The sequence below is a fragment of the Vanessa cardui genome, chromosome 4 (assembly GCF_905220365.1).
Source record: "Vanessa cardui chromosome 4, ilVanCard2.1, whole genome shotgun sequence".
Taxonomy (NCBI): Eukaryota; Metazoa; Arthropoda; class Insecta; order Lepidoptera; family Nymphalidae; genus Vanessa; species Vanessa cardui.
This window is the reverse complement of record NC_061126.1, coordinates 12,093,979-12,114,362: the sequence shown is the minus strand read 5'-3', so window position 1 is coordinate 12,114,362 and position 20,384 is coordinate 12,093,979. Positions and strand designations below refer to the sequence as shown.

At 34.9% G+C, this 20,384-nt stretch overlaps 3 protein-coding genes and 1 pseudogene across 3 annotated transcripts in view; 1 reads left to right on the top strand and 3 right to left on the bottom strand.

Annotated features, from left to right (window-relative positions):
• Positions 1 to 6,829: 6,829 nt before the first annotated feature.
• On the bottom strand, positions 6,830 to 7,667 carry LOC124544187 (3-oxoacyl-[acyl-carrier-protein] reductase FabG-like). Its single transcript, XM_047122645.1, has one exon. It carries the CDS (start codon positions 7,622 to 7,624, stop codon positions 6,875 to 6,877), a length of 750 nt encoding a protein of 249 aa, XP_046978601.1. The 5' UTR covers positions 7,625 to 7,667; the 3' UTR covers positions 6,830 to 6,874.
• A 2,279-nt stretch (positions 7,668 to 9,946) lies between these two features.
• On the bottom strand, positions 9,947 to 10,727 carry LOC124544414 (3-oxoacyl-[acyl-carrier-protein] reductase FabG-like). Its single transcript, XM_047122948.1, has one exon. The coding sequence runs from the start codon at positions 10,694 to 10,696 to the stop codon at positions 9,947 to 9,949; it is 750 nt and encodes a 249-aa protein (XP_046978904.1). The 5' UTR covers positions 10,697 to 10,727.
• A 1,830-nt stretch (positions 10,728 to 12,557) lies between these two features.
• On the bottom strand, positions 12,558 to 13,339 carry LOC124544413 (annotated as a pseudogene).
• Positions 13,340 to 18,390: 5,051 nt separating this feature from the next.
• The window catches only part of LOC124544244 (craniofacial development protein 2-like), a 68,028-nt gene continuing 66,034 nt past the window's right edge, over positions 18,391 to 20,384 (top strand). The window contains exons 1-2 of the mRNA XM_047122717.1: positions 18,391 to 19,444; positions 19,847 to 20,278. Coding sequence (XP_046978673.1) covers positions 18,421 to 19,444; positions 19,847 to 20,278 — 1,456 coding nt within the window. The 5' untranslated portion in view covers positions 18,391 to 18,420. The remainder of the gene's footprint in view (positions 19,445 to 19,846; positions 20,279 to 20,384) is intronic.

The following is a 20,384-nucleotide window of genomic DNA, read 5'->3' as shown; positions in this document are numbered from 1 at the left end:
GACTATTACAAGATCTTAGGATAAAAGAATTTTTGAAATAATTAGTTTTACAAATAGGTATTGAAAAAGTATCCTGAGAGCGAGCGTTAAAACGAGGACATTTAAATAAAATCTTACTGAGCAGATATGGAGAATCAATTAAATTATTTAATATTTTGTAAAGAAACATTTGGTCTCTTTGTTCTCTACGTTCTTCAAGTGGCAAAAAGACAGAGTCAGGAAAAGTAAATTTGTATCGCAACCTCCTGATAAATTTGTTTTGTGTATTTTCAATTAAGTTGACGTATTTTGCATATTGTGGATTCCAAACAGTTGACGCATACTCTAAATGTGATCTAACGAAAGCATTGTACAAAATTACAAAGGTTTGAATATTTTTAAAATCTGCCCCTTGCCGAAAGATAAATCCGAGCATTTTATACGACTTCATCACTATTTTCTCAATATGCTTATCGAATATGAGTTTGTTGTCTAGTTGTACCCCAAGGTCTCTCACCTCGGTTACCCTTTTTAATTTAGTATTAAATATGGAGTAGTCAAAAATTATTTGTTCTTTTTTTCTCGAAAATGTAATTACACAACACTTATCAACATTAAGCTGCAAATTATTAGCAATGCAATATTGTCCTAATTTATTTAAATCCTCTTGTAAATGAAAACAGTCTTGATTATTTTTTATTATCTTAAAAATTTTAGTGTCATCAGCGTATAATAAAACTTGAGAATTTTTGAAACAATTAGTTACGTCATTAATAAAAATATTAAAAAGTAAAGGGCCAAGGTGAGAACCTTGCGGTACACCCGATGTTACAGGAATAAAACTAGACGTATATCCTTTAATAGCAACGGCTTGAGATCTTTCGCGGAGATAAGATGTAAGCCAACGTAGAAGGTCACCATGTATACCGATGTTGTTAAGTTTTTGTAATAACAAGTTGTGCGATATCTTATCAAATGCTTTCGAGTAATCAGTGTATACGACATCTACCTGGAAACCAGCTTCCATAGCACTCAATACTGTATGCAAGAACTCACACAGATTGGACTCAGTGGATCGCTTATTAATAAAACCATGTTGGTTACAGGTAAGTAGAGGCCTTAATAATGGAAATATCGTATCATAGACAATCTTTTCAAAAAGTTTTGGAATAACTGACAATTTAGAAATACCGCGATAGTTTTTTATATCGTTTTTATTTCCAGACTTATAAATCGGCGTAATTAAAGATTTTTTCCAAATAGTTGGTAATAATCCAGTGTCCAAAGATTTTTTGAAAAGCATGGTTAAAGGCACACATAACACTTTACTGCAGTTTTTTAAGAAAATGGGATGTATTCCATCTGGACCATAACCCTTGGATGTGTCTATGTTCGATAAATATCGTTCTACTTTTTTGTCAACAATCTCGATGGAGCTGATAATAGTCTGATTTGCGCTAGTAGTATAGTGATCCATTGCTTGATTTCCACTATTATCTTCAAAAACTGAATGAAAATAAGAATTAAACATATTTGCTATATCGTGTCCATTGGATCCAACTTGACAGTTAAAATACATTACATTAGGTACAGATGTATGATCTTTTTTAGTCTTTATATAGGACCAAAACTGTTTTGAGCTAAAACGAATATTATTCTCTGCTCGTTCCAAAAACTCATTATAACACGTTCCTTCTAAGTTTTTTGATTGTAGTCTCAATTCAGAGAACTTGTTATAATCGCTTTGATGGCCATAAATTTTCCATTTTTTGTGGAATTTTAATTTTTTATTAATTAATTTTATCAAGGGTCGCGTAAACCAGCGTGGATATTTATTGCTCTCATTTATACACTTAGACGGGACAAATGTCTCTATAATGTGATTTACGATGAGATAGAACGTATCAACTGCCTGACTAACATCTTTGTTTTTAAATTCGTGTTGCCAGTTAACTTTTGCTAATTCAGAATTAATTTTATCATAATCAGCGCTGTGAAAGCGACGTACAACTCGAATAGCTGGATTTAAATTTCGCTCAATGGTATTCATATCAACTTCAATACAAAGGGAAGGATGATGTTCATCTTCAGGTTCTGATAAAGGGTCCACACGAGATATGTTACAATTCAGATTGGAAAGTACTAAGTCTAAGAGCCTGTTATTTAAGTTAAGAATATAATTTAATTGTTTTAATCCAGTAAAATTCATAAAAACAAATATGTTATGTACAAGGAGACATTCCGAGGGATTTAAAATATAAATTGAATTATTATTATTTAATGACCAAACAGCATCTCGTATATTAAAATCGCCTGTAATAATTATATCATCTTGTGAATTTTCTATAGTCAAATCAGATATAAATTCAAAAAAATTAAGCTGTGAATCCATTTGAGAAATATTCTGTGGAAAGTAACAACAAAAAAGATGCAAAATTTTCCTAATAATACCGTGTTTAGTTATAATTTTTATATAAGTGACTTCAGCACTAGAAAAATTAGGCAACTGAACATTTCTCACATCAACATCAATTTCGCGACGGACCGCTATCAGAGTACCACCTCCCTTTGTCATTTCTAACTGCTCGTAATCTCGGTCGTTACGATAAACATTATATCGAGCATCAAATAATTCACTGTCAAAGATTCCAGGTAAAAGCCAAGTTTCTGTTAGGCATATAATGTCATAATCGCAATTAAGCACATTTTTATAAAATTGATTAGTTTTAGTCCGTAAACCTCGGACGTTTTGATAAAAAATATTTAAGAACATGTTGAATACTTAAAACACAAATAATAATTGTATATATTACATATCTGTAATAAAAATTCCTTCATAGTTTCTATTTCTAATAAGTCATAAATAAATGATTCCCGCAATGAACGCTGCTCAGATAAAACGAATAAAATCATAAAAGAAAATACAACACTAACAATAAAATAATAACTAAAAAAGTCATGAAAATGGACATTAACTAATAAAGTAAAGTTATGAAAAAATACTAACAAAATAAAATTAGACACTTGAAACTTATGTTTTAAATAAAACAATTTCGCACTTATACGATTTTTTTTAAACAATCTTGAGAAGTGATGTGTAGGACAGGCGAGCTTTCTGTGCGTCTAACCATAATCGTGCAGTTACGTACCCAACAAAACAAATAACCCTTCTCCCTCGACTTTCGCTTTGCCTCATTGAATAAACTTTTATTGCGAGTAGAAAGGTGATCATTAACGTAAATTTGATTTTGCATTCCTGAGAATCCTATATCGCAAGCTCTTATAGTTTTTAATTTTCGAAGCGATGACAAAAAATCGTCTTTTTTGTAACGAGCTTGCATTTTTAAAATAATTGGTTTAGGCCTGATGTCATTGGAATCATTCTTAGTCGCTACTCTTGTGATAAAGTCAATGTCAGTAAGCGGGTCCAAAGGGAAATTGCACTTATCAGCGAGCACCTTTATTAACTGTATAAGGTTTTCGCCTTTCTTTTGGGGAACTCCACTAATTTGGATATTTGAACGTCGAACCCATTGTTCATTCTTGTAATGGCTATCTTTTAAATCTTTCATAGAATTCTTTAGCTCATTTAACTCCAATTCGATGTTATGTATTTTTGTAACTTCCTTGTCAAAATTATTAACTTGATCCATGACCATATCAATTGATGATTCAACGAGCTTAATTTTTTTTGTCCATTCGTTTACAGTTTCGGTAACTTTTTTAAACTCATTGGTTATGAAACTTTTAAATGATTCAATAGATGAATTTAAATGAGTGAAACGTTCATCAAAGTGGTCTATTATAGATTTAGTATTCAAGTTCAAATAGGGCTGTGCAAGATCTAAATTGGTTTCGTTGGCGACATTAGGTGTAATGGGACTTATATTATTATTTTTTTTGGTCTGTTTACAACTTGGACATTTCCATTTAGCTTTATTCATTGGTAGAATCTTTTTAAAGTCCGCAAGCGAAATTCCCACGCAGCCATGATGATATATATTTAAGCAAGCAGTACATTTAATAGATTCTTCAACTTTCAATAAGCATGAGCAATGTTTACACTCCATTCTATTCAATTTTAAATAAATGTAGGTAAGCTTTAATAAGTTAACACAGCGTATTCAATTTACCTTGTTCTTCGATAAAAGCTCGCGCCCAAAAAGTCGTAAGCGCCGCGTATATCGCGTACTTACGCGTTCTCTTCAAATAGTATGCACTTCAATGTAATTACTGTGATTGTTTTAGTATTTTAAATATTTTTTATTATACTGTGTCTTTGTATATTATTAAAAACAAGCACAATTATACTCTAATACTTATTAAACAACATGAAATAAAAAAGTCACTTCCAATAACACTTTTATAAGGAATTAGGGATTATTTTATATAGCACAAACGATATAGCACCGTACGTGGATTGTGCGTGTACAAAATTTTCAAAGTCTATTTTGCGTTATTCGCAAGTCTCCTTCGAAATTGTCCTCGAAGTAGTTTTATTCCGTTTACGTACACGGTTCTCCCTTACTTCGTTTAATTCTTGTCATAATCTATCTTCACTTAAAATTAAAAAAAAGAAAAAAATAACAGAAAGAAATCCGACTTCACTCAAAACACTATTTCAAAATAAATTGATATGCACTAAAAAGTTAAAAAATAATAATTGCACATACATACAAATGTGGAATCACCTTAATTTTCTATTCATTAATATATTTATTCTCTTTTAATCTAACTCAACACATACCGACGAATAACAATTATCAAAATATTTTTAAAAGATAGTCCTAAGGAAACTCAAATAATCAATATGACTTAAAAGTTAGTTTACGATTATCTAATGTGATTACAATAATTGTTATTTTTGCGGTCGGTGTCAGCCACGAAAAAACTACAATATGTGTAGCAAAAAATAATACGAGAATCCTGGACGTTTTTTATTAAGTTTTTCCATATTATACGACGACAATATCTGCGACCTTGAAACATCACAAATACCAATACCTAATAAAACCAAACAAACGATCTTTAATAGGACACTATGCTGGGACATAATGTAGTAAACGGCAATACGAAAATATAGCAAGTGTAATACACTACATTAGCAGCCTGTCAATATCACACTGCTTCGCTAAGGCCTAATGGAGGAGAAGATTTGGAACATATTCCACCACGCTATTCACGTGTGGCAGAATTTCGGTGAAATTAGACGCTTCACCGCCGATCACGAAATAAATCATAAACATAAATTAAGCACATGAATATTCAGTAGTGCTTGCCTGGGATTGAACCCGCAATCATCGGTTAAGATGCCATATAATAGGGAACATGCAAATATAATATTTATGAAAAAATGGCTCATAAATTGTTAAAAAAATATATTATAGTTTATAATTGTTATAATTTTTGTTTTTTAACAATAAGTACGAATTAAAGTAACTTGAAACGGAACATATTTCAAAACACTAATATAGCGTTCAGTGACGTCACTCATGTTATGACTACTTACATGTGGTTATAGTTGTGAAAAATTGAACATTGAAACGAAAATTAATTGCGTTTTTCGAATGAAAATGGAAGTTGGATTTATCAAAGCAGACTCTAGATTCCCCTTTTCAGCTTGAAACCACTTTTATCTCAGTTTTGTGTCAGAAGGTCCTGTCATAAACCATTTATTTGAAAACTTTTTTGAAGTGATGAGCAAATTGGCACAAAAAATACGTCAATAAAGCTTATTTGCATAGTATCGATAGTCCGTTTTAAATTTTTACAAGAAAGAATCTCATAGGTCGAGAAATAATTAATAAGTATGAAAGCCAGTGAGGACAAGTATGATCAAAGGGGCAGTCTCAGACAGCAGTTACGTCATAAGTCATATAGTTCTGTTTTCGCGCGAAAATTTGAATTGTCATTTTGAAACCGCATTCTTTGCTGTATATTTGAGTGTTTTAGTTTTTTAATATAGTTGTGGTCTATCCTTGGTGGAGTTCTTTAAAATGAACACAAAAATAAAAATATCGCATCTACGCTATGGATAACCACATGGCTAACTCAGTTCTGGCAAATATTTAATAAAAGGAATTACCGTAAACAGGACAGTGTAGATATAGAACGAAATAAACAAATATTTTTATAAAAAAAATAAACCGATTTCAAATAATACACTATTTCAAAACAAATTTTGATCACTGTTATTCATCGGTATGGTATTGAGTTAGATTTAAAGTAGGCAAACATGTTAATGAGAAGCAAATTAGATAGATAAATTGATTGTTAAGTTACAACAGAATTCCCATTTTTTTTCCTTATTAGGGCATATTATTTTGTTTTGATATAATGTTCTGCTTGGAGTGGTTTTCTTTTTATTCATCTTTTTTAATTATATATAAAATAATGTCATATTTGTAAGTCGGTATCAACTCGTTTTTCCTTTATTGTTATAAAGAAACAAATACGTAATAGATTGCAATATGTTTTATTTCATAAATTGGTATGAACTAAAAATACATATTTATTATTATTCTAAATTGTACTTATGATTATAACCCTGGTTTGACTATAATGTGAGTCGGACTAAATATGAAAATAATCCAATAATTTTTTTTTTTTCTAATTATAAAATAAGTCAATAAAAGAAGTAATTGTCTATAAGACCATCACAATGACATTGATTAGATTCCATACAAACACGACAGTTCGCCAGAGGACTGCATATTATGTGCCGTGTAGGGTAGCGCTGAATATTAAACATAATATAAAAAAAAAATACCAAGAATACATACTCCATAATATGAATAATGATCCACATTTTATGGGACTAGTGTTTGAAGGTAATAATAATACAAAAAAATATTCTTAGAAATAAATATTTATTAAATTAACTTAACACTTAAAACTAAGCCCGTTTAATAAGCATGCCATTGTCGTTCACAAAGTTGGCTCCAGTGACAGACTTCGCTTTATCACTTGCCAGGAACAAAATCATATCTGCCATTTCCTCTGGCTCAGACACTCTGTTTAGGAGAGTCATCGGTGGAAAATCGTCCCATGTAAAGGCGGCTTTAGCATTCTCCATAAAATCAGTTCTTACCGGTCCAGGACTTACGACATTCACTCTTACGCCGTGAGGACCCAACTCAGTTGCGCAACAAACAGTGAAATGATTCAATGCTGCTTTTGAGATGTAGTAGTTGGTCATACCGGGGCCAAAAGGAGGCATAATTCCAGCAATACTTGATATATTTACAATATTGCCTTTAGTTTTGACTAAGTATGGGGCGGCCAAGTTTGTTAAATGTACGACCGCTCGGAGATTGATATTCATGATGGCATCATAAGCTTTCATCATATCGTCGGCCAGGATACCGCCATTTTCCATCGTCATTCCAGCATTGTTAACCAAGACATCGATCTGACCGAACTTCTTAATGGTTTGGTCTATGACGTTGCGAACATCATCGTCGTTGGCGATATCAGCGCGAACCACGAGTGGCGATGAACATTTCGCTGCCACGGCGGAGAGCTTGGTCTCGTTGCGGCCCACCATGACCACGCGAGCACCCTCTTTGCTGAACATGATCGATGCCGACGCACCAATGCCCGAGCTGGCTCCCGTCACAATTACAACTTTGTTTTTGAAACTCATTTTGAAATGTTTCGAGTAAGACTGATGTTGATGAATTCCATGCCGCTCTATTTATATGTAAATTTTAGTATATGGGATGATAATTGTAGTAGATCAAACTCGTATGATAAGTGTTTTATCGATATGATTAAAGCAGTTCCATCCAGTGCCATCGTAATAGTAAATGAGATAAGACCCATTGAATTTTCTCGATTACATATCAATGGGTAATGTTGTGCAATAGTATACAAATAACAAACTTGTAGTTATTATTTTACATGCCTTGTAATAATAATAGTATTTTTTGACAAAATCTTTGTGTTACCATAATGTTTAATTGATATTACATTTCTTCTAATTTGCCGCGATCTTTTTTAATTTTCGAAGGACCTAAAGGCAGAGGACCTTCGCTGATGCGTAAGCCTAGAGGTTCCCACTTTCAACGTGACAGCGTTCTGCGGGAGTGACCAAAGCAAGGTTGGGAATCGCTGCCGACGGCCAATTTTACGTTTCATAACAAGAACTATCTCATCAGTGAGAGAGTCTACAAAAATGTCTGATTCAATCAGCGATAAACAAATCCGTCACGATGGTTAAAATGCAAAGAATGACCGCATCCCATCCCAATTCAGTGTCACAATTGTGTCTCTTCACAATCTAGTGAATAATATAAGTTTCGAATAGTATTATTTATAGTTTGTGTTACTATGATTTCATAGACGTATTTTCCGCGCTGCTCTTATACAGTATTATTATAACAGCATTATTTGGATTATATATAGAGTATTTAATCCAAATGTCTTGAAATGGAAATGAAATTAGATAGTTTGCATTAAACATCGTTGAACGATGATGTTGACTTGGAATTTGTCTTTGTTGAGTTATTTGTCTTGTTTGGTGTTATTTGTTTTGCTGAAGTCTGGAGTCCTCTGCCACTCTAGATAGCATATGGTCTTTTTTTTCATAATTTAGTCATGTCTATTACAAATACACCTATTATTATTAACCTACAGTACAGGGCTGGAAATCGTTAAATCACCCAGCGAATCGGTTCGTTACAACACTTAAAAATGGTTAAATCGTGACTCTAGTAGGAGAGAGGTATCTCAAGTTTTTCAAGAGTTTTGTGTTCTTCCAAGACCTTGTCTGAATAACGCGTGAGAGGAGCTGGCTGATAATAAACACTGATTTTTTCTAATAAATAGACTCGTGGGCCCAAAAGTCTTTACACGAAGGTATCTATCCGGTGTTAGCTAGTAACACGTCAACAGATATGCCTCAAATGACTGGCTTCGGTGAGGTAAGCTCTTTGAAAAGGCTTTTGTAATCGTAGCTCGTAATTACCGAAACATATCATCCTCTTACCTAACTTACCAACTGCTTTATGCAGACGATACCATAGTAGTTCTGAAATCATTGAACACACCACCTACTCGTAGCTCATACATAATTTGCTTATTGCCTAAAAGGTGACGTTTTACAAACATACGCCTTACACGATATAACAAAATGTCCAATTTAAATTACATTGGCATAGTAGAATAATTATAGATAAGACAATACATTATAATAGATAGGATATTACAGTAATAGATGAAAAATAAAAAATGCAGTAGTTTAATGATAGCAGCAGTATAATATCTACAACGGGCGTTGTTCCAAAACCCCTCTCAAGTAACGTAAATGCCCTGCAAATGCCACCATCCGCCATCACAAAGAAAATCAGAAAGCAGCTTATCTCAAAACTAGCTATCTTACACGTCAATTCTTGTCATTAACATAAGCTTAATTCTACACCGGTTGATATGATACATTTGGCTTAGGCCCGTGTATTTCTAATACTTCTCGAAAAGGGAAAAAAAACAGAAAGCAGAATTATTAAAGTAACTAGCAACCCGTCCTCTCTCTACTATATTGTGCAGTATAGTATAACTAAACCTACCTCTTGGATCAAAATATCTCGTACAAAAAACAGCATTAAAAATTCGTTGTATAATTTTAAAAATTGACAGTGGTAAGCGATTTTACTTTATACAATGTAATGATAACACTTGTGTCCGAAAGGTAAATTTAGTAATTTACCTTTCATGAAACTCGACTAAGATATAAAATTACAAGTTGATCATATGATATGTTAATATATGTGTATATATTTTTTTATAAAAAGTACAGAAAGTAGTCATACATATAAGATAATGCCAGCGGGCTTTGTATGAGTGCGGTATTGCCAGATGTTCTTACAATAACAAAAATACCTTATTAGAGATATTTGGGACCAGAGATTTAATGCATGATAATACAAATATTTTTGTTAACGAATGTTTATTACATATGAATGCTTAATTAAGTCTTTTTAATGAGCATGCCGTTGTCGTTCACATAATTAGATCCAGTGACAGACTTGGCTTTATCACTTGCCAGATACAAAATCATATCAGCTATTTCCTCCGGTTCAGAAACCCTGTCAAGGAGAGTTTTCGGTGAAAAATCACCCCATGTAAAGGTGGCTTTAGCATTGGCTATTAAATCAGTTTTTACCGGTCCAGGACTTATCGCATTTACCCTCACGCCGTGAGGACCCAACTCCATAGCACAACAAACGGTGAAATGATTCAATGCTGCTTTTGAGATGTAGTAGTTGGTCATACCATCAGCAGAAGGAGGCATAATTCCACCAATACTTGAAATGTTTACAATATTGCCTTTAGTTTTGACCAAGTATGGGGCGGCCAAGTTTGTTAAATGAACAATCGCTCGGAGATTGATATTCATGATGGTATCATAAGCTTTCATCATGTCATCGGCAAGGATACCGCCATTTTTCATCGCCATACCAGCATTGTTAACCAAGACATCGATCTGACCGAACTTCTTCATGGTTTGGTCTATGATGCCGCGAGCTTCATCGTCGTTGGCGATATCAGCGCGAACCACGAGTGGCGACGAACATTTCGCAGCCACGTCGGAGAGCTTGGTCTCGTTGCGGCCCACCATGACCACGTGAGCACCCTCTTTGCTGAACATGATCGATGCCGATGCACCGATGCCCGAGCTGGCTCCCGTCACAATTACAACTTTATTTTTGAAACTCATTTTGAAATGTTCCGAGTAAGACTGATGTTGATGAATTCCGTGCTGCTCTATTTATATGTAAATTTAAGCATATAGAATGTTAATTATAGAAAATTTTACACGTTTGGTAAGTATTTTAATGATATAACACTTCAATTTAGAGCGGGCCTGGCGATTTTTGTTCCACCCAAGAAGCTATAAATCAGCAGATTCTGTATTTTATGAAGCTCTTATTTTATTAAGATTGTATATAAATGAATAAAAAAATCAAGTATATTAATTTTTCTCTTTTTGGCCAGGTATATTGGTGAAAAGGTGGCAACTCTTCTGTGACGACGATTTTAGTGATCACCCTGTGATCTATTTAAATAAAATAAAATACAAACAAATATCGCAGATAGTCTTCTAACCCTTGAACATGATACATTTAATTGTCCATGGGAAAAAAATCGGAGATTTGTTGTTCTTAAGCTTTACTAAAACAACGCTACTATCAAATTAGTTTACTACCGACAACTAATCTGAATAATGCCTGAGAAGGACTGGCTGATTATCAACATTCCTCTTTACTGCTTATCTAATCTTTAGAATAACGATGTGCATTAAAATACTTCGACGTTAATCTAAGGTTACGATAAGATCATTTTCTCTTGTAGGTTTTGTCAGAAAAGACCACCAAAACTTGAATGCCAGGATTTTTAGCCTCCAATTCTTCTAATATCTATATCAATAATAGTTAGATTTATGGCACTATTCGACAAAGATAAAAACGGTAGTTTTTATCGTTTTATCATTATGTTCTAATATCCAGTTAAGTCAGTTGAATTTATTGGCCTTTCTATTGAAGACAATTTTCAATAAGTTTGTGCCTCTAAAAGGTTTGATGAATAGAATAAGCTCTGCAGCATTTGTCGTGGAAAAAAATGAAATATATGTTGATACAGCCCGCTTAGTATATTTCCGTTACCGTAAGCAGTATAATATCTTACAGTATTATGCTCTGGAGTAACGCAGCTGCTATTCACACAATATGTGTGCTGCAGAAAAGGGCTTTTCCCGCAATCTGTAACCTACGATCTAAAAAATCATTAAGGCATAAATTTAAAAAATCAATATAATTGTTGATGCTTATCATTCTGTGATGTTTCGGAATAATTATATATGTAAAAATATTACTGATTTAAATTAGTAAGGGAATGTGATACTGATAGAATTGATACAAGGAACAAACACAAACTTGTTACTATTATTACTCGAATGCAATAGTAATAGTATCCCTGCGATAACTATGTATCTGTTACCAAATTAAACGAAAATAATAAAAATGCTAGTGGGCAACATACTGTTGGTACATAACTGAGGTCAAGGTTACTTGCATAGCTTAGGAATGAAACGATCATCTACAGGCGATTATTTTAAGATTCAGTAATTGTAAAACGTCATGTATGGACAAAGACAATACCTCTGAGTTTTTTTCTGCCGGTTCCTTCTAAGGAAGTTGTATTTTGAGCCGAAAATGTGGCGGTGTTTGATTTGACAATCGACAAGTAAGTGAAATTTTCTATATTGATATATTGAACAAAGGAATTTAATTAGATTGTGATTGAAACTCGACTATGTTATTATATAAAATGTTAGTATACGTAAATCGTTTAAGGAAAATTAAGAAGTTAAGAATATGTCTAGTAATTATAATGAAAAAGGCAGCTATCTATGTGACCATTATAATAAAGATGATTGAAAGTATATTTTGTTATTGCTAGCCAGTGGGCTATGTATGAGTAGGGTATTGCCAGATGTTCTTAAAACAATAAATACTTATTATATAAAATAAGAGGAGATTTATGAAAATAAAGATTTACTGCCATAACAAAACATTTTTTTTAATAAATGATTTAAAATATAAACACTCAATTAAGCCCGTTTAAGAAGCATGCCATTGTCGATAATATAGTTGGCTCCTGTGACAGACTTCGCTTTATCACTCGCCAGGTACAAAATCATATCTGCTATTTCCTCCGGCTCGGACACTCTGTTTAGGAGAGTTTTCGATGGAAATTCGTCCCAAGTAAAGGCAGCTTTAGCATTGGATATTAAGTCGGTTCTTACCGGTCCAGGACTAATCACGTTTACCCTCACGCCGTGTGGGCCCAACTCAGTTGCGCAACAAACGGTGAAATGATTCAATCCTGCTTTTGAGATGTAGTAGTCGTTCATTCATGTACCTAAAGGAGGCATAGTGCCAGCAATACTAGAAATGTTTACAATATTACCTTTAGTTTTGACCAAGTATGGGGCAGCCAAGTTTGTTAAATTAACAACTGCTCGGAGGTTGATATTCATGATAACATCGTGAACTTTCATCATATCATCAGCAAGGATACCGCCATTTTCCATCATCATACCAGCATTGTTAACTAAGACATCGATCTGACCGAACTTCTTAATGGTTTGGTCTATGACGATGCGAGCATCATCGTCGTTGGCGATGTCAGCGCGAACCACGAGTGGCAATGAACATTTCGCAGCCACGGCAGAGAGCTTGGTCTCGTTGCGGCCCACCATCACCACGCGAGCGCCCTCTTTGCTGAACATGATAGATGCCGATGCACCGATGCCCGAGCTGGCTCCCGTCACTATCACAACTTTGTTTTTGAAACTCATTTGAAAGCATTCATGCAAACGCAGACGAATTCAATGCAGTTCTATTTATATGTAAATTTAGTATGTGTATGGTAGGTTAAATTAAGCCCGTTTGATAAGTATTTTAATGATATGACACTGCAATTTAGATATGATAATAACTGAAGCAAACTTTACAAATCCGTACAGGTACCAACAACTCTTCTATGCTCAAATCGATCCATTATTGTGGTGTGTGGTTTGAAGGGTGAGTATGCCAATGAAACTGCAGGCACAAGAGATATAACATCTTGGTTCACAAGGTTGATGGCGAATTGGTGTAATGAGGAACAATAAATATTTCTTATATTTTCAATATTTATGGGCAACGGTGATCACTATCCATCAGGTAGGCCATTTTTCGGCCCACCTAGTGGAGATATAACAAACATTCACATTTTTTTCAATATCAGCAACACTGACTGGGGAATGGCCTTCAGATATTATGTAAGTGGTCACTTATGGCTATAAAAGCTGGTACTACGAGTGGTATAAAACAATAATGGTCTAATAATAAAGTCAAGTGAAGTGCGAGGCTTACTCATAATTGAATCACAATACAAAAGAGGAAGTATTTTTATTTGACGGTGGAGTAATAGGTCAATCAGTAAAATAATGCCAAGAACTTGCTAATAGATAGCTTGTTTCACCTTTAGTTTATATATCGATTACGTCATTTTATTAGTTAGATATACTGAGTCAATATTAATGAGTTGACAAAACCAGTATATTTTGTATGTACATACAGGTGATGTATGTTCAAGTGTAAATTGAATTAAACAGAATTGTGATTTAAAGTGTTTGGTTTTTTTGTCGGTATAAAATAATTTGCGTCATAAATATTATAACATATTATGTGATAACTGTCATATATTGTATGTGTTTAAATAATTACAGATGTCGACGTCACGATCTTATTTATTTTATTACGTTTTTAGGATAACAAGAATTATACAAACAGTGATTAATTATTAATTTAATGACATCAATATATGAACGAAAAATATTTATAGTTCACTAATATATTCTGATTGATAATAAGAAAGTAAGACAGCCAGGCATAGAGAAAGATGGAATTACTTGGAGGAGGCTTTTACCCGTTGGGGTGCATGTCAGTCGCCTCCTCGTGGCGCACCCTGGGCAACGGGGCCGGCTTGTGTGCTCGCCGGCCGCGGCTAAGACTGACGCGGAGGAAGGCCGCGAGGTCGCTCCTAGTACTTCTCCGAGCGCAGCGGAGTGGACTATGTGAGCGGCCCCGCTGGCATAGCGGAGGAGTGTACTATATGTACAATATGTATTATATGTATTTATGTAAATATTGTAAATAGTTGTGTAAATGTCAATATATATATATATGTATATAGAACGGAGGGCTCTTTATGAGCGTCGAAGGAGGAGTGGTGGTCCACCATCTGATGCGTGGTGGTCCACCGTGTGGTGTGGAGATACACCGATGGTCGGCGGCGGAGCCTGTCATCTTATCCTCCGCCACCAGGGCGTCAGCATTGTTGGCGCCCAGCCTCCAGTGGCGGACTCGGGGGAGTCCGTCACGTTTACTGGACGGAGGCAACGGAGGAAGGCGCGCCCTTGGGCGCGCATTCAACGATTTGACCGCCTCACGGCGGTCGCCGCGGGGGGGCCGCGGAAGTATGCTCTAGCGTTCCCGTAGCCCCTCCATCACGCGGTACGGTGGAAACCCGAGGAGGTTTTAGTGGGTAGGACAGGGCCTTCTGCCCTGGCACGGGGCCCTTATGGCCCCGGTCGAGTCCCACATACCCGTCCCGGTCCCCCGGCCGGGCGGGAGGCGTAAATGCCTTTCCTCCTCGTAAAACAAAAAAAAAAAAAAAGGCTTTTACCCGTAGGGGGTCCAGACAACAATACAATATCACCCGAAATGCTTAATAATGAAATCAGATTGTTACTTTTTTATATTTGGTTAATCTGCATGTTATGTATTATACATATTTTGTTGAATTTTTGAATTATAATTTTGTGTGGAATTAAATAAAGCTGTAATAAATTATATAAATAAAGTAATTATATTACTTTATAAAGGTAAAGTAAAAATAGTAAAGAGTAATATTAATAAAAACAAAATGTTGACCTACGACAATATTATGTAATATAATATATTCTCAAGGTCCTCGAAATATGTTTAAGATATAATTATTTTTAAATTAATTAATTATATCATAATTGAAGTAGTTAACTCATATATTACCATCGTAATAGTAAATAAGATAACTCATAATTAGACAGATAAGACTCATTGAATATACTCGACTGTATCACTGGGTAATATTGTGCAATAATATACAAATAACAAGCTCGTACTTCCTATTTTTCATGCCTTATAATAATAATTGACTAAGGAACTCAATTTTTTGAAACGAAAAAAATCAAGGTTATGTAAATAGCGATACTATTATTTATTACTGATGTTCCAAATTTAAATTATTTGCTGAATGCAAAATTTAAAAAGAGGTTTTTTTATGGAAAAGCTTGGCGGACGAGCATATGGGCTACCTGATGTTAAGTGGTTACCTTCACTCATAGACAATGACGCTGTAAGAAATTTAAATAATAACTAAGATGCTATGTCCCTTGTATCTGTAGTTATACTGGCTCACTCATCCTTTAAAGCGGAACACAACAATACTGCGTACTGGGTACCACCTACCCAGGCGGGCTTGCACATAGCCCTACCGCAAATAAAGGTTTAATCGAATGTCATTATTGATGGAAGATTATAGTGAATCAACTTAGAATTTATTACGGAATACACTTAACCTCTGGGGAAAAGGGCAATAAAGTTAACAAACGCTTGTGTTACTTACTTTAAGTACAAATATTACGAGCGTAATTTATTTTTATCTTCATTGTATTTTTTTATTGTAATTGGTGATAAAATTAATAAATATAAATAATTAATTCTACTAAATCCATTAGATGCTAATTAAAAACATATTGATTTGTGTATGAGTAATATTAATCAAATAGTTTTAATTTTTAATCAAATATTATGCAGTATAAAGAGCGACAAATTACTCTTCTGGAAATTAAGCCATACTTTTTAGTTTTGTTCTTAATGAGAATCCATAGAAATATGTTGTAATTTGTATCGATATAAATTAATTAAAATTCATTATAAATTTTATCACATTTTTTTTCTTATTTAATTAAGAAAATATTAAGTTACAAAACTGTTCCACTCTTTTTATTCAGCCTTATATTGGACAATTGCTAATAACAAAATGTCAAGTCTAGTCTAGTTAATATATGTCACTTACATCAATAGGTATTTTGAAACTAAACTGTTTAATGATAAAGTCATTTTCACACATTCATATTGTATTAGTATGTTTAAATAGCTCTATATAACTGTTTAATTTATTTCTATACGCAACATGAGACAACTTTATTGACTACGAAAGAATGTTCCAATGAAAAAACACATGTATTATGCATACAATCAGCAGTTACGTAAATTTACGTTTATCATGTACAATATAACATCATTACCATTTAAACCCACAAGACAAGATAAGAATAAATTTAAAAAGACAAATGAATGGAAATAAAACAATACTGAGTTAAAAAGACATTAAAAGTGGGAGCTGATTACGTCCCTGAATTAAGCCGACATCACTGTTGAATATTCAAAAGAAATCGACTTACTGTTAAGAAATTCCTTACAATTCTAATCACGTAATGTAAGATACGTTTAATGCTGAGAAAAACGTTTAAGCTTTGTTTCAGATTGTGAATTCGATATTTAAATTTTGTATCGTGTGGTTTGTCGATTGTTATAAATTGTTTACGGTCTTTTAATTCTGCTTTGGAACTTCATTTCATTAATTGAATATATTATATCAAATAAATTAATATGACTGACAATTGACTAAAGCAGAACATATTATTATGTTACATTTTTGTATCGTTAGAGACCAACTTCTCAAGAGATATAGTAAACAAACGTCTTAAGTTAATGCAAATACATGAAAAGTATTCTTCATGCTTCATAAACCTTATCCGTAAAGACCGATGACACTGCTTAGATAAAGTAACGATAGTTACATAATGTAGAAGTAGAAACAATGTGAACTTCTAATCATTGAGACGCTATTGCAATTTTACTCATCTCGAACCTTACTTTGAACTTTAAACCTGGAAATGATTATTATACAATCACTGGAAGAGAAAATTATATTTACATAGCCTCATTATATGGTATAAACCAAAGTCCCTTACCGCTGTCTTTCCTTTGTATGCTTAGATCTTAACAATTACACAACGGATTTTGATGGTGTCTTTTTCAATAAATAGATTGATTCAAGACATTACATGACTTACAAAGCTAGAGAAACAATGCAGATAAAGTACTATATTTATTATCAGTATTATATCCGTGCGAAGCCGGGCGAACGGCGGTGGTTGTCATAAATTACTCAACACTAATAGTTACAATTTTTGTGCTTTTCAACCGACTTCCAAAAGGAGGAGGTTATCAATTAGTCTGTATTTTTTTTTTTTTTTTTTTTTTATGTTTGTTACCTCATAACTTTTTACTGGGTGGACCGATTTTGATAAATTTTTTTTTGTTTGAAAGGTAGTGCTTCCCGTGGGGTCCCATTTTTTTATTTTTTTTCCGATTATGGTATCCAGTGTGGTCCCGGATTAGAATAGGACCTCCCCAACTCTACCCGTGGGTGTCGTAAGAGGCGACTAAGGGTTTATATTAGGGCCCAGTGCATATCATCTGCACTTTGGGCCACCCGCACGGTGGCGGGTAAACCACCACGATAGCATTCCCAAGGAGGGTTAGTGTCAGGCAGGCGGCCGACTTTAAAAATATAAGCCGAAACACTTACAGCATGGACAATGAAAACTATAAGAATGATAGGGCTAGGGCGTACCCCACAGGCGACGCGCAGGAGCAGCACCCGGCCCCTGTGGGAAATGGACAAGGGTTGTCGCACCAAAACGGGCGGGTGCGACGTAAGAAGCGAGCTGGAAGTGTGAGAGAGGTAAAATTGCGGTATGCGAGTTGGAATGTAGGAACGATGTCTGGAAGAGGAAGGGAGCTAGCAGATGTTTTGAAAAGGCGAAGGATAAATGCAGCGTGCCTGCAAGAGACAAAGTGGAAGGGTGCAAGGGCTAGGGAAATAGGAGAAGGATATAAGTTATTCTATTGTGGAAGTGATGGGAAGAGAAATGGTGTGGGTATAGTTTTAGATAGTAGGTTGAAAGAATGTGTGGTTGATGTAAAAAGAGTGAATGATAGACTGATAGCGATTAAATTAATTGTGGACGGCGTGACACTGAATTTAATAAGTGTATACGCGCCACAGTCAGGCTGTGAGGAAAGCGTGAAAGAAAAGTTTTGGGAGGATTTTGATTGTCTGCTGATGGATTTACAGGATAGCGAGGAAGTCTATGTGGGTGGTGACTTTAATGGCCATGTAGGAAAAGAGAGTGATGGATATGAGAGAGTGCATGGTGGGTTGGGATTTGGAAACCGGAACGCTGACGGCGAGGCACTTTTACAAGCTGCCTGTGCCTTCGACCTGGCTATAACAAACACGTGGTTTAAGAAAAAAGAGGAACACCTAATAACTTACAAGAGTGGCCACCACGCGACACAGATAGACTATTTCCTAGTGAGGCGAAGGAGTCTATGCTGTGTCAAAAACTGTAAAGTGCTGCCAGGCGAAGCTTTAGTCACCCAACACAGACTAATCCTAATGGATTTTAAATTAAGTGTCTCGCCCAAAAACAGCCGAACACGGCCCCTTCCTAAGACAAGATGGCGTATGTTAGAGAATGATGAATGTGCTATTAGATTTAGGAACCAAATATTGGAGAAAATGATAGAAATGAGTGATATGAAAGAGACATTGGCGAATGAATGTTGGATTGAGATGGCTAGGTATATAAGGAAGGTCGCAAAAGATGTGTTTGGAGAGTCGAAAGGAAAGGGTTTAATAGATAGGGATACCTGGTGGTGGAATGACGAAGTGCAAAATGTATTGAAAGAGAAGAAAGTGGCATTTAAAGAATGGCAGGTTGTAAAAAATGTAAATGCAAGTTTGAAAGATAAAAAAAAGGAAGTTTATAGGGAATTTAAGAGGAGAGCAAAGAAGGTGGTAGCGGTTGCCAGAGCGAAGGCACAGGAGAGGTTATACAACTCACTGAATAGCCCCAAAGGCCAGAAGGATCTCTAACGAATTACGAAAGAGAGAGAAAGACAATCGAGAGATATAACACATATCAAATGCATGAAAGATGAGGCTGGTAAAGTTTTATGTAAAGATGAGGAAATAAAAGAAAGATGGAAGGTCTATTTTGAAAAGCTTATGAATGAAGAAAATGACTGGAATGGTGTTCTTCGAGAGGCGCAAGTAAATAAGGGATTAGTAAGAGAAATTAGCATGGATTAGGTAATGACAGCAGTCAAAAGCATGAAAAATGGGAAGGCTTTGGGTCTAGATGATATACCAGTTGAAGTATGGAAGATATTAAAGAGTGAAGGATGTATGTGGTTGACTTTATTCTTCAATAAGTTGTTGCATGAAGAAACCATCCCACAAGAATGGTGCAGTAGTTCACTAGTGCCCATCTTCAAAAATAAAGGAGATGTACAGGATTGCAACAACTATAGAGGGATTAAGCTCATATCACATACTATGAAAGTATGGGAGAAGGTAATAGAGAGAAGATTGCGAGAAGAGAGTGAAATTACCGAAAATCAGTTTGGGTTTATGCCAGGTCGAGGGGCAATGGACGCTATCTTTGCACTCCGCCAATTGTGCGAGAAGTACAGACGTGCTCACAAGAACCTGCACATGGTGTTCATTGATCTCGAGAAAGCCTATGATAGGGTGCCTCGTGAAGTGTTATGGTGGGCATTGAAAGAGAAAGGTTTGCCTGGGAAGTATGTGGAGTTAATTCGTGCTATGTACAAGGGATCTTGTACCTACGTCCGATCGTCTGCCGGTAACACCGACCGGTTCAATGTGGCTGTAGG